Source organism: Myotis lucifugus, unplaced genomic scaffold, assembly GCF_000147115.1.
Source record: "Myotis lucifugus unplaced genomic scaffold, Myoluc2.0 scaffold_41, whole genome shotgun sequence".
Classification (NCBI taxonomy): domain Eukaryota; kingdom Metazoa; phylum Chordata; class Mammalia; order Chiroptera; family Vespertilionidae; genus Myotis; species Myotis lucifugus.
The window spans coordinates 299296-314479 of NW_005871089.1; the positions used below are offsets into that span (position 1 = coordinate 299296).

The following is a 15184-nucleotide window of genomic DNA, read 5'->3' on the forward strand; positions in this document are numbered from 1 at the left end:
GATCATGGAAAGCCAAGAACGTTAGGATATGGGATAGTCAAAAATTAGGGAATCCTAAAATGTGAGATAACATATGAAAAACATGCTTTAGAAAAATTTAATCTTGGTCCAATACAGAATTGTTGTGATACACGAAATGGATTTATAGTTAAGGGACGACAAGGCTGAATGTTACAAAAGCTTGAACTTGAATACTGACTGTGGGAACAGAAAGATCTGGAGCACAATTGGGTGTGAAGGGTAATAAGGAGAAGTCAAGAAACATCCACTTTATTCATTCCAGTGTCCATCAACTACTCTTATCTTATTTTATTTCTACTTTAAAACTTCAACTGCTAGTGACCAACCTCAAGGCCTTAAAATTTACTTTCAAGTATAAGTTAAAATTTACCTTCATGGCAAAACTGGACGGCATCATATTCTTAGGCCACTCAAATTCTGTTGTGTGAATTCGTATGCCAGATTCAAGTAAAAGTGTTGCTTTAAAGTCTGGTCTGTAGAAGAAAAAAGTCGATTTTTTCTTTAGGGCATTTGCCAATGCTAACTCAGTGAAACAGACTAAAAGTGCTGGTAAAAAAAATCAATCTCATTTAATTACAGAAGATAAAACAAGCCTTACTTTTGAAGACGAATAAGATACGTCTTATTATCCACATCGTAAACATTGTTTACTCGCATTCCTAGCAAGCTGCAGAGAGAAAGGAAACAGGTAACAAATCACACTACCATCCGAAACATAAACCTTCCCACAATTTAATGCTGCCGGCGGAAGCAGAGCCTACGGAAGAGGGGACTTCAGGAATCTTCGACTCGGAAGATGTAGAGTCAACTAAGGAGCAAAGTCCGAAGGCCATCAGGCTTTCAGTTCAAAACTTAAGTGTCACTAAGAACAAAAGTGGTCCATCAGTCCTGGGAACACCATACAGTGCCTTGTGACTTTGAAATGACCCAATGTTTTTTTTAGGGAAGGCAGTCTAGTCCACTTAATTTACTGCAAGAGAAAAAAAAATTTTAAAAAAGGGGGGGGGGCGGGGGGGGCGAACAAGGCCCTGGGAAATATGACAAAGCTCACACGGCTGAGTAATAAAAAGCCAGACTAGAGTCCAGATCTGTCACCTCGGCTGACGGCGAGGCTCCCTCTGTTCGGGGCGAGGAGTGTCAAAGGAAACGGGCCTCCAGCCTGGGAACCTCCGAAGCAAATGACTTACTCTGGCGTCTTGGCGTCCACCCGGCGTCTCGTTTTTCACTAAATGTCAGCTGCCAACCCTCGACGACTGAGGCCGACGAAGCGAGAGCCGCGCCATAGCCGGACCCCAGACCAGCGAGCCAAGCCACCCGCGGGGGCAGACCGTGGGGCACGCGGGCGCTGGGTCCCCAGGTGCCCCGCGGGCCACGGGGCGAGGGCGAGCGCTCGCACACCAGGGCCTAGCCGTGCCCACAGAACAGCCCGGGGCAGGGGGCGGGGGGCGGGGAACCTCGGGCGGGTCTTGTTTTAAACCGTGGGCCCTCTGTCTCCCGCACTCCCCGCACCTGCCGTACATTACCTGGCATTCAGCTCCGCGAGTACCGCACGGAGGTCAACGGTGCTAAAGCGGGTCTTCATGGCGAGGTCGGAGGGTCGCTACCGCAGCTTTCACCACTGATCGCCGGACTTGACGCCGCTACTCTTCCACGCAGGCGCACTTGGCGGAGATCTACGGCCGCGCAGAAGACCCAATATTCCTTAAACGCGTTTCTGTCGCTTTCCGGAAGAATTCGTTTATCAAGTCCCCGTCGACTCGCTTTTTTTTTTTGGTACCAGAACAATTTTATTTTGTACCAGAAAGAGATACCAACTGTTCTATTAAAACTACATTCCTTCCTGGGAAGTTTACGGATTAATCCGGTTATCTTGCCCCTTGTATTTCGGAACTCAAACCAGCCTCCATAGTGACCCCTGCTGGTGGTAGCAGTTTATGAGGGAGGAAACCCTGATTTCCCCAGAGGGGCCGTAGGGTTCTGTCTCCTTTACTTGTACGTGCAGAAATGCAAGAAGTCAAACTGTTTCATTGGCCCTATGATTATCCTCAACAATCAAGGCTAACCGGCCCGCAAAAAGGAGTTCCTATTTTGATGGACGCTACTCTCCAAGATGGAGCAACCCTGTTCTCACGGGGAGTTCCCTAGGATCAGTTGACAGAGGAAGAGAAGACTTGGGACTGATGTATAGACAGTTCTGTATGATATGTGCGCGTCACCTGCAAATGGACCGCTGCAGCACTACTGCCCCTTTCTGGGACATTCCTGAAAGACTGTGGTGAAGAGAAAACCCTCCCCGTGGGCAGAATTCCCAGCAGTGCACCTGGTTGTTCATTTTTCTTGGAAGGAGAAATGTGATTATATACCAATTCATGGGCTGTGACTGGGTGGCCAGGGACTTCGAAGGCACATAATTTGAAATTTAGTGATGATGCAGTCTGGGGGAGAAGTCTGTGGATAGACCTCTCTGAATGGGTAAAAAAAAAAGTGAATATATTTGCATTCCATGTGACTACTCACCAAATACTCATCAATAGAGGAGGATTTTAATAATCAAGTTGATAGGATGACAAACCTGTTCTGTGGATACCAGCCAGCCTCCTTCCTCAGCCACCTGGGTCATCGTTCCATGGGACCGTGAATATGGTGGCCATAGTGGCAGGATGGAAGTTGTGCATGGGCTCAGCAACATGGACTCCCATTCGCCAAGACAAACCTGGCTGCAGCCGTGCTGAGTGCCAAGACTGCCAACAGCAGAGACCAACGCTGAGTCTATGGCACATTCCCCCAGGGTGACCAGCCAGCTACCTGGTGGCAGGTTGATTACACTGGACCACCTCCATCATGGAAGGAGCAGGGTTTTGCTCTTACCGGAATAGACATTTACTCTAGAAGCAGATTTGCTTTCCCTGCTGAAGCTACCATCCATGGACTTACAGAATGCCTTTTTCATATCCTGGTGTACCATACAGCATTACTTCTGATCAAGAAACTCACTTCACAGCAAATGAAGTGCAACAAGGAGCATAGGATCATGAAATTCACTGTTTGTACCATTTCTCCCACTATCCCGAAGCAGCTAGCTTTATATAGTGTTGAAGTGGCCTTTCAAAGGCTCAGTTACAGCACCAGGTAGGTGGCAATACTCTGCAGGACTGAAGCAAAGGTCTCTCCAGGAGGCTGTGTGTGCTCTGAATCAGCATCCACTATATGACGCCTTTTCTCCCACAGCCAATATTATTGAGTCCAGAAATCACTAATACAGATGGAAATGAGAGTGGTACCACTGACTATTACCCCTAGTGACTCACTAGCAAAAGTTTTGCTTCCTGTGTCCCCCAGTCTTATAATCTGCTGGCCTAGAAGTCTTAGTTATAAAGGAAGGAACGTTTCCACTAGGGGACACAATTCAACTGAACTAGAAGTTTAGACTGCTGCACAGTCACTCTGGGCTCCTCATGACTATGAATTAACAGGCAAAGAAGGGAATTACTGTGGGGGGATTGGGCCTGATTACCAAGGAGAAATTTGACTGCTACTCCACAGTGGAGGTAAGGAAGATCATATCTGGAATATAGTAAATCTCTTAGGGCATTTCTTAGCGTTACCACACCCTGAGATGGAAGTCAATTAAAAACTACAGCTCCATCCAGACAGGAATACTAATGGCTAAGATCGTTCAGGAATGAAGGTTTGGATAACTCCACTAGTTAAAGAAACTTGAGTAGCTTAAGTGCTTCCTGAAGGCAAAGGGACTATGGAATGGGTTGTGGAAGAAGGTGGTTTTAAATACCAGCTACAACCACATGACCAGCTAAGAAACAAGGACTGTATGCCCTGCCAGTGTGGCTCAGTGGTTGAGTGTTGACCTATGAACCAGGAGGTCATGGTTCAATTCCTGGTCAGGGCACATGCCCGGGTTGCAGACTCAGATCCCAGTGTGGGGCTTGCAGGAGGCAACTGATTAATGATTCTCTCTCATCATTGGTTTCTCTCTCTCTCTTCCTCTCCCTTCCTCTCTGAAATCTATAAAAATATTTTAAAAAAAGAAACAAGGACTGTATTAAAGAAAGAAAGAAAGAAAGGATATTTGAATCAGAAATTTCTAATTTTCCCCTTATATGAAGTTGCTTTGAATGTCCTAGTCTTTAATTTCTGGCTCCCAAAAGGGGGAAAGAAAAAAATGTCGGGGGGGGGGGGGAAAGGGTGCCGGCCCTTTTAAATCTTACCCTATACTAGTAAGTTACTTCAGCCAGAAGGGACAAGGGTTTCCAACAGTGGTAGGAGGTGCAACAACAATGGCCACCTGCCTCTTTGCACCTCTTTGACCGGAAGCAGCAATTTGGAAAAGAGGGTCCTTTTTTTTGCCCAGTCTGGCTCCCCAAAACTGTGTGCAAGCTGCTCCAGAAACAGGCCTACATCTGGCTGCCATATAGCTAGGAGTTGCAGATGGGTAGCTGCTACTGTGCTAAGAGCTGAGAATTAGAAAAACTAACCACAATTTACCATCCAACCCTTTTCCTGGAAGTTGCAAGCTTACAAGACTCCAGAATTCCAAAAGAGTTACATCAAACAGATTCTGCCAGTGTAATTGTTGCCTAGGTAGGGAGATAGGTTCCTGGTGCTTTCTACCCTACCACCTTCCCAAGATCCTCTCCTTTTGAACTAATTTTAAGTCTTTATTGTTTGTGGCCACTGAAGTCTCTGTTCCATTAGATAAATATGGACCACTATGGTTTGACAGAGATCTCCTCAGATGCTAGAACCAACCAACCGTCAACTGATAGTCATTGGCACTAATTCAACACCAACAGGAATCCCCAAATTGGGGTGCAGTGAAGAAGGAAACTTTATTCAGTACAAAACATGTACTGGTTGGTCGATCGGGGCGGGGCTGCCGCCAACCTCCCGTGGCTCCTACCCCCACCAGCCCAGCCCTGATCGGCCCCCATTGGGGCAGGTGGCTGGACCCCACCTGTGCACAAATTTGTAAAAGATAAGAGTGATAGATTCGAATGCATAAAACTTTAAAGTCTCTGCATGTGGAAAACATTCCATCATTAACATGATTAAAGGCTTAAAAAATACAGTCAACTTCATGATATACTGAACTTTTTTTCATGAATGTTGTAGGAAATTGTAAAGTATAACCAAGTATTGGGTGGGTAGTTGAAATAGGTATTCTTCAATGATATCAAGTAAATGCCAAAGTGCCTTTGTAACAATGGCCTTCTAAAAACCATATTTTAACCCATGAGAGAGTTTTTGTTATTGGAGATTTCAGGCATTCAGGTAGGCAAAATAATTAAATATATTTAGCAGGATATCACAGAACCCTAAATCACACTTTACATGACTCATTTTAAAATAATTGTTGCTCCCCATCCCACAGCAGACTGGAAGGTCTACAAAGGCAATGACTTGTCTATATCATTTCTACTTATCTACTATCAAATGGGATCTGTTAAATATTAAGCACTTAAACATGTTAAGTGTAGATAAATGGATAGATGGCTGGATGAATGGATAGATAAATGGTTGGATAAATTGTTAAAATATTTTGGCTTAAGAAACATACACACACACACACACACACACACACACACACACACACACACACCCTCAGAAGGGGAAAAGTATTGACCCTGAAAACTTGTTCAATATGAAAAGTTCTATAAAAAGTGCAAGTATGTTAAAAAAGATAGTTTCTGACCTCCTAGAGTTTTTCAGGTACAGACTAACCTTGACAGTTCTCATATATTTGTTTTCTAAAATAGTTCTTTCATAATGATGGAATTATTATCACAGACCACCAAGAACTGGCAATTTAAAAAATTCTCTTCTTTTATATATCATTCGCCCGTGTCTTTAAAAAATGAGGTAGGGGCACAGTACTTGCTTAATATGGCTCAGAGGAAGGTATGAGGCTTCGCTCTCATCAACACTGGGTTCAGAAAACAGCCCCAACCAGGTTCTCCAAGCTCGGCGCTTCAATTCGATCTTTTACATTAGCTGTTGTTGGCAAGCAGAGAGACAAGGATGACGCATTCTGCCACACTAGCCCCTCACCTTTGCTATCACAAGGGCATCTGGGCTCCCCTTAAGTTGCTTTTATCCCCCTACAAGGGGGGAGTAGAGGGAGCCCCGGTAGGTCAGCATCATCGCAAGCAGGTAGAATATAAGGATTTGGGAGAAAGACTTGTTTAGCTAGACAGATCTTGTCGTCTACAGCATTTAAAAGCAAAAACCTTGGTAGGCTAGTGGTGAAAGAAGGTGACATCCTATGGCAGGAGGTGGACAGGGCTAGTCCGGTCAAGTTGAGGAGCAGCAAACTGAACCGCTGCGGGAAGAATTGGGGAATTTTAGAGTCAGAGGCATTTTTGCCTTGTTGTCCTTCCGCATTTTCTCCTACAGGTTGTGTGTACATGAGCAACCCCTATTGGCTCCGAGAGTGATAACAGCTTTTCGCAAAGACGTTTAGGCAGTGCTCCAGTAGGGGTTAGTGTTGAGGTGGCTGGGAGTCCCCGAGTATCCTGATACTCCATGAGCTTTAATCGTAAAAGAGACGTAAAATATGAGGCAAAAGAATGTTGGGAACACAGTCAGTACTAAAGACTAGTAAACTCCTGCTTACGTAAGAGTGTGGATCTGGAAAGGGGCAAATTGGGTTTATTTGGGAAATACAGAAAATAATATATTTAGGAAATACAGATATTGCCTTTTAAATCAGGGAACGGCAAAAGAGACGGGGTCTCGCTATGTTGCCCAGGCTGGAGTGCAGTGGCTATTCACAGGCGCGATCCCACTACTGATCAGCACGGGAGCTTTGACCTGCTCCGTCTCCGACCTGGGCCGGTTCACCCCTCCTTAGGCAACCTGGTGGCCCCCCGCTCCCGGGAGGTCACCATATTGATGCCGAACTTAGTGCGGACACCCGATCGGCATAGCGCACTACAGCCCAGAACTCCTGGGCTCAAGCGATCCTCCAGCCTCAGCCTCCCGAGTAGCTGGGACTACAGGCGCGCGCCACCGCGCCCGGCGCTGGCAGGCGGCGCGAAACCGCCTTAGAGGCTCAGCGCGGGTGACGTCACCAGGGGGCGGAGTGGGGCCCTGCCAGTCACGGGAATAAGCACGCCCAGCAGGCGGTGGTCTGGAGGCTGCGTCCGTGTGACGTCATCGGTAGCGAGGGCGGAATGCAACTTTCACAGGCTCCAGGTTATTTTCTGAACTCTGTGTTCTTGTGGACCAGAAATGGGTCAGTGTGCACTAATGCGGGCATCGTGTGTTGGCAGACTCACCCGAGCGAAAAAGGAAGCGCAATAACCTGGTCCCTCAGCATTGTCTTTCTTCAGCAGGCTTTAAAGACGTGCTGCGTCTCTTGGGGGGAGCTTTATTTACGAGGGGACCATCTGTCCCTAAGTCTCTCATTGTCCCCAGCAAGCATTTAGGAGGTGCCTTCGCTGTATGAAGCAGGATAGCCCATGGTATTGGAGGTCGGGGATCTTAGGGGCGAGGTTCTGATTAACAAGATTTACCTTCAGCCCTAGCGGGTTTGGTACAGTGGTAAGAGCATTGGCCCAAGGACTGAGGGTCTCAGGTTCGATTCAGGTCAAGGGTATGTACCTCGGTTTTAGGTACATGATGGGGTCCAGGTCTGGAGAGGGAGGCAACCAATCTATGCGTCTTTCTCACATCGATGTTTCTATCTTTCCCTCTCCCTCCACTTTAAGAACCAATGGGAAAAATATCCTTGGGTGAGGGTTAACAAACAAAAATACTATACTTATTGAAAGGTGAACATGGTGGATGGTGCACATGGGTAGGCTAAATAGCCATCTCAGACGGTGATTAAAGAAAATTGAATTTTTTTTAGGGAAAGGGGATGGGGGATGGGATATTCAAAGGGAAGGGCTGCACAGCACTAAGCCAAGGGGACATTGGGTCCATGATGGCAGCACTCAGGAGCTGGAGTTTCGTCCTTATATGCAGTCACTAGCCGGAAGCTGTTGTCTGTGGGGTTTGGGGCCTGAGCTGGTGGGATTGGAATACGGACGGAATGCAGGTGCCTTCAGGACACTTTCCATGTCTTGTATGGTCTGACTCCTGGTGTCCAGCAAGTTTTTCCTGGTCTTCTGTTCTGTGTCAGGAAGCTTACAAATGGACCTTAAGTCCTAACACTTATCTACAATACATGGTCTGCCAGTTTTCCCCCCATTGCCAGGTGTCTGGAACGTTCTGTCCTGGTGACCTTCTGTAACTGGCCCATCTTCCTTGCTCTGCTCATGTCTGTCTAACTGCCTATCACATAGGTAAAACTGATCACGTTCTGAACACTTCCTCCAAGTCTGCCCAACTTCCTGTATTTTCACTCTCTACCTATATATTTAGTTGCTTACTTCAGAATTCTCTGAGTCATCCTTGACCACTGTGTCATTCATCTAGGCCAAATATTTACTTCTTGCCTATCCAATGGCAGGCAGTGTGCTAGGTGATAAAGGTATGGCAATGAAGAAGAGACCAAGGGGGAGAAAAACAAAAGCACAGAGAAAAATTTATAATTGCAATCTGTGATAAGTGTCATAGATGAAACAAAGTGCCAGGACAAAAGACAATGGTGGCAAGGGGCGGGGAGGAGACCACCTTTAGATAAGAAGTCCTTGAGGTGGTGCCATTTAAACTGGGGTCTCAAGAATGAGGCACCCGTTAGGATACTTTGGTTGCAAGCAATAAAGACTGTCTGTAAATTGAATTTTAAGAAGAAATTAAACTAAAAGCAAGTCATGTCCCAGGCTAGAATCTTCCCTGAAAAAAAAAAAGTCAATCTGTATCTTAATTGAGTCTGTCCATTGTCGTTTTGCATATTTTGGGAATGCCAACACAACTTCCCTTTTTCCAGACCACAGCACCTGGGCAGGAGACCATAAATCCTCATTGTTATTGTGTTAGTTGTTGACTGTTAACTATCCAGTACCCACCTATGTAAAAAGAAGTGTGTATCTACACTGAGTGGCCAGATTATTATGACCACCCTATCAGTACTTTGTTGGGCCACCTTTTGCCTTTAATACTGTGGTGATTCTTCTTGGCATTGACTCCACGAGATGTTGAAAGGTGATGTGAGGAATCTGACACCATGCCTGATGAATAGCACTGTCTAGTTCTGTGAGATTTGGTGGTTGTGGAACCAACTGCCTGATGGCTCTTTTAACTTCGTCCCACAAATGCTCAATTGGATTGAGATCTGGTGATTGTGGGGGCCACCTAAGCAAGGTAAAGTCTCCCTCATGTTCTTGAAACCACTCCTGCACAATACCAGCACCGTGGCATGGCGCATCGTCTTGTTGGAAGAAGCCATCTCCATTGGAATACGCCATCAACATGATAGGATGAACCTGATCAGCAACAATACTTAGGTATGTTGTGCTATTCAGAGGTTGTTCCACATGAATTAAAGGGCCCAAATCATGCCAGGAAAACATGCCCCAAACCATAACACTGCCCCACCAGCTTGAAGGGTTGTACTCATGCATGTGGGGTGCATGCTTTCATGCTGTTTCCGCCAAATTCTCACTCTGCCATCTGCACAATGCAACTGGAAACGTGATTCATCGGACCACATGACTTTTTTCCAATGTTAGACTGTCCAATCCTTGTGTTCCTGTGCGAATTGGAGATGTTTTATCTTGGTAACTGCAGACAGCAAAGGTGTTCGAACAGGCCTTCGGCTTCCATATCCCATACGATGCAGTGTATGGCTAATTTGCCTACAAACGTCAGGTGGTCATAATAATCTGGCCACTCCGTGTATTATTTTACTTTTTATCCAATCCCGGAGGGTTCATTTCCCCCTCCCCTTGCTTTCTCCTGCTTCCCTAATCTATTACCAATGGATTTCATGTGACCCACATACATCTCCTCTTTTGATTGTAATGCATAAAATAAGGTGCAAACTGCCATTCTCAGGAACATTATCCCAAACCATTGAGACTTTGCTTCCTAGCAATTGTCAACAGTTTGGGCTCAAATAAACTCACAAAAATTCTTTGCAGGTTTGAATGTTTCTTACATTGATAATAGTCACAACATTATAGATCTTCAGACCTTATTCATCTTATAACTGAAAGTTTGTACTTTTTTTACCAACATTTCCATATTTCCCCAGCCCCAAACCCCTGGAAATCAAAGATGTACTAGATGTTCTCCACATCCTAGTTAGCATTTGTTATCTAGGTTACTTTTTCAAAAACAGTTTTCTTAAAACATGTTTTTATTGATTTTTTAAAAAATCCTCACCTGAGGATATTTTTCCCATTGATTTTTAGAGAGAGTGGAAGGGAGAGGGAGAGACAGAGAGAAACACCAGTTTGAGAGAGACACATCAACTGGTTGCCTCCAGCATGCCCCAGGCCAGGGCCAGGAGCCTGCAACCCAGGTACGTGCCTTTGACCAGAATTGAACCAAGGACCCTTCAGTCCGCAGGCTGATGCTCTAGCCACTGAGCCAAACCAGCTAGGGCTGTTTTTATTGATTTGATTTTTTTTTTTTGAAGAGAGAGGGAAGGAGAAGAATAGAGAGATGAAAACATTGATGAGAGAGAAACATCTATGGGCTGCCACCTGCACAACCCCTACCGGGGATCAAGCCTGCAACCTAGGCATGTGCCCTGATCAAGAATCTAACTGGGGACTCTTGGTTCCTGGGTCAGAGCTCAACCACTGAGCCACACCAGCTGGGGTGTAGGTTACCTTTTTAAAAATATTATTAAAAAAATATTTTTATTGATTTCAGAGTGGAAGGGAGAGGGAGAGAGAGATAGAAATACCAATGGTGAGAATCATCGATTGGCTGCCATCTGCACGCCTCCTACTGGGAATCAAGCCCACAACCTGGGCATGTGCCTTTAACCGGAATCGAACCACAGGCTGATGCTCTATGCACTGAGCCAAACCAGCTAGCGCTGTAGGTTATTTTTTAACTGTAAAAAAAACAAGGTCATGCTGAGAAGGCTAACCCCTATTTTGTAAAACTACTGTTTGGAATTCTCTGCTATTCTTCCAGTGGTTCTCAACCTTCCTAATGCCGCGACCCTTTAATACAGTTCCTCATGTTGTGGTGACCCCCAACCATAAAATTATTTTCGTTGCTACTTCATAACTGTAATTTTGCTACTGTTATGAATCATAATGTAAATATCTGATATGCAGGATGTATTTTCATTGTTTGCAACCCACAGGTTGAGAACCGCTGCAGACGGCCTCTTATTCTAAAAAAAAAACAAATTTGCTTTTTAGCCTGCTTGAAAAATAAGGAAGATAAACTTAGCTGTCTGACCTTGTAGGCCAGAGACTAGATATGCCCATACTCATGCCATGCCAGGTGTATTTTTTAATTGGATAGAACTGTGTTGTTTTGAAGGCCACTAGCGAGATAACCCCTAAGCACACACAGGGCTGGCTCTTTAATAAAAAGGGAAGTTCTGCTAGTAGCTTTGCTTAGAATTTGAATTCATTTTCTCTGAGCTCACTGCGGTGAATAAAGTGTGACTCCAAACTCTTCGAGCATTGCTTGATTTATTTTGGTTCTCTGTAACAATGCCTGTGGGTTTTGCTTGTTCAAAACATAACCTTAATGGCAGCTAACTTTGTCAGCATAAGAAACTTTCAAGCTTGTTTGAAATTGTGAAGAATTTTTGTGAGTTTATTTGAGCCCAAACTGTTGACAATTGCCGGGAAGCAAAATCTCAACAGATTGGGATAATGTTCCAGAGAATGACAGTTTTGCACCTTATTTTATTTTTTAAAAATTTCAAAAATATATTTACATTGATTTCCAGAGAAGAAGGAAGTGGGAGAGAGAGAGATAGGAACATCATTGATGAGAGACAATTATTGATTGCCTGACTTCTGCATGCCCCACACTAGGGATAGAGCCCGAAACCCGGGCAAGTGCCCTGACTGGGAATTGAACTGTGAACTCCTGGTTCATAGGTTGGTGCTCAACCACTGACCAACACCAACTGGGCTGCACCTTATTTTATACATTGCAATCAAAAGAGGAGACGTACTGGGTTACACGAAATCCATTGGTAATAGATTAGGGAGGCAGGAGAAAGCGAGGGGAGGGGGGAACGAACTCTCCGGGATTGGATAAAAAGTAAAATGATAGATATGCACTTCTTTTACTAGGTGGGTACCTAATAGGTAACAATCAACAATTACCACAATAACAATAACAATGAGGATTTGTGGTCTCTGCCCTGGCCGCCATGCGGCTTTCCCTGAGCTAGTCTGGTTAGCACGTGTCCCCCTTTCCTCCACAACTTTGAGACATTAACCATCGGAAGAGATACTGCACTCATCCTAAGTGGGATATCTCAATCTGTCTAACACACTACACCAGCGGTTCTCAACCTGTGGGTCGAGACCCCTTTGGGGGTCGAATGACCCTTTCACAGGGGTCAGTCACCTAAGACCATTGGAAAACACACATATAATTACATATTGTTTTTGTGATTAATCACTGTGCTTTAATTATGTTCAATTTGTAACAATGAAAATACATCCTGCATATCAGATATTTACCTTATGATTCATAACAGTAGAAAATTACAGTTATGAAGTAGCAACGAAAATAATTTTATGGTTGGGGGTCACCACATGAGGAACTGTATTAAAGGGTCGCGGCATTAGGAAGGTTGAGAACCACTGGACTACACTCTCTGGGGCTCAAGACATTTACAAATTATTCCTTCCAGAGGTTAAGAGAGGAAGAGCATGTGAGCAGACAGAGGCTTTCTGTCCGGGTCAGGGAGAGGCTGTGGGCAAGCTGGGTCTCAGCAGCCATCATGCAGCAGCACTGGACGAGGCTGAGCTTAGGCTCCGACCGCAGGGGCCTCAATTGCTGGGCCCCAAAGCCGGAGGCTGAAGAAAAGCAGGCGCTTCTAGAAAGCATGGACCAACGAGAGAAAGGGACGTGCCCTGGGAACTATCACAGAGAGGGGCCTGCCAGACCACGGCTGCGGAATAAGAGGGACACCAGGGCCAGGGCCGGGCGTCACCAAGCGAGCGGGAAGAGGCGGGGAGCGCGTTGGGAAGGTGTGGCCAAGGGGGTGCAGGGGGCGGGGGGAGAGGAAGGGCCACAGGGGAGAGGCGGAGCCTTCAGGAAGGTGCGGCAGGACTGGCCGGGGAGGTTGAGGGTCTGACAGGAGCTTGGGAAACGTGCGGCCAGCGGGCGGGGGTGTGGCCGGGCGGAGGGCGGGGTGGAGAAGAGGGCGAAAGGCGGAGTCATCAGGGGAGGGGGAGGCGGGGCCTTTAAAGGACCGAAAGGCAGGACCAACCAGGCCAGCGTGGAGACGGCCAGGGAGAGGCGGTCCAGTCTGGGCCGCCCACGAAGGCCCCCGCACCCACCTTGGGGGGACTGCCGCTTCTCCGCCGCTCCCCGCTCGCGGGATCCCTGGCCGCTGCCGGCGGGATTTTCATTACATAGGTTATTTGCATTTCGGAGACAAGCCCCAGTGGGCTGACCCTGATTCGTATTACATTTAATAAACGAACAATGGATTAGCAAGAATTGACAATTTGACATAATAAACATTTACTTCTTGGCCACATCCTGCATGGAGGAAGAGCCTTTAATATACCCCATCAATCAGAAACTTATTTCTTGAGGCAGGTTTTTAAATAGCAGAATAAATCCTAATAGTGGACAAAGTTACTTATCCAGAATGACACTGTTAGACCTATACATACAAGTGAAACTTACGGGGTATTTTTCTTAAATTTGAATAGGTTTTGACTTTCATACGACAGTTCTGCCTAAATGTTTTAAAGTTTTAGGACTTAGTATAACTCCATTATAGCATGGCTACTTATTACATTGACTCTGATCTGCCTTGGAATAAATCACATCCCAACCAAAAACTTCATTCATTAAAATCTGATATTTAAAAGACTTGATCTCAGTATTATTCTCTCTCTTTACACCAGTGAGGCAAAGCTTTCTGTTATATTTAATTTATTTGTTTTGAAATATCACAGTACATTAGAGTGGTTCACTTCCAGCAGATAACATCTGAAGGAGTGCTTCCTTTGTTTAGGGACTTCCAGATAGGCGAATGTCACACCCAGGTAGAATAATTGGCAAATTGATTTACTTTTTTGTGAATTTCTATTCTCAAGGCTAATTATTTGAACAGCTTGGCTTTTGGTAGGAAAACAAATACTTTAAATGACATACAGCTTTCATTGACTAAAGTGAGAGAGAATCAAGATAACATTCTTTACTTAAATCATTCTTCCAACAAATAATTATTGAACACCTGGTATGTTCTAGATAGCCTGAACGATTAACTATTAATTAATATAGGGACACAGGTTAGTTTTGAGAATAAAAGTGTGAACAGGAAAACAATTTGCTTGACGTGATACAAATAGTCTAATATATAGGTTTATGTCTGTTCACCTTGGACTCTGGGAAAGGGCTTAATTTGTAAGAGAGAATGACTGGAAAAGTGTCTAATCTTGTGAGGCCTTCCCTGTGTGGAGGTGGGAGGAGGACAATATCTTCAGCTACGCCTCTTTCCCTTACCATGAATCAGTAAAAGAATACTGAGGACTTTGGAGTTCAAACGGCAATCTACTTTCACTTTTATTTTGAAGGGGAAATTTAAAGCTTGTGTGTGTGTGTGGTTTAGAAGACTTTTTATATTGCTTGTTTAGATTTTATGATGTGAGGGTTGAATATATAACACAACGGGTGCTTGCTAGGGGGTGCTTTATTAGTACATTATGTTATCACAATTCACATTATTAATAATTAAAATATATTGTGTTACACTATGATTTCTGTAAATGACCATTTGAAATCAAAGTGGTTCATAGCTTCTTCAGGGATTGCTTTTTAAAGCTAATGAGCCCCCAGAGCAGCCCTGTTTATACAGAGAATTCTGAAGGCAGAGGCTGCGTGTGCCTGTTCAAATGAGTCCCTCACTGTACAGTGACAGAACTCTAATGTTTTGTGGCACAGCTCATTTCCCAAGGAGGCCATGGCCTGGCATGTAGAAAGAAATAAAGACAAAACCACTACACATTCATCAACAATATTCTGTTAAAGGAGACAATCTGGAGTTATCATGATGTATGGATGCACAATATTGCATATCACAAAA

General features: G+C 45.0%; 1 protein-coding gene across 10 annotated transcripts in view; it reads right to left on the reverse strand.

Moving 5' to 3' along the window:
* NEMF (nuclear export mediator factor) overlaps positions 1 to 1688 on the reverse strand; it is a 69525-nt gene extending 67837 nt beyond the window's left edge. For 3 of the 10 annotated variants that reach the window (XM_014454980.2, XM_023753074.1, XM_014454979.2), the window contains exons 1-3: positions 1545 to 1685; positions 620 to 688; positions 392 to 494 (exon numbers count right to left, since the gene is read on the reverse strand). In XM_014454980.2, the coding sequence (XP_014310466.1) occupies positions 392 to 494; positions 620 to 688; positions 1545 to 1603 (231 nt within the window). In that variant the 5' untranslated portion in view covers positions 1604 to 1685. Of the gene's footprint in view, positions 1 to 391; positions 495 to 619; positions 689 to 1208; positions 1383 to 1544 lie in introns of those variants that run through there. The other 7 variants (XM_023753080.1, XM_023753078.1, XM_023753077.1 and 4 more) reach the window with 6 other exon arrangements.
* Positions 1689 to 15184: the final 13496 nt, after the last annotated feature.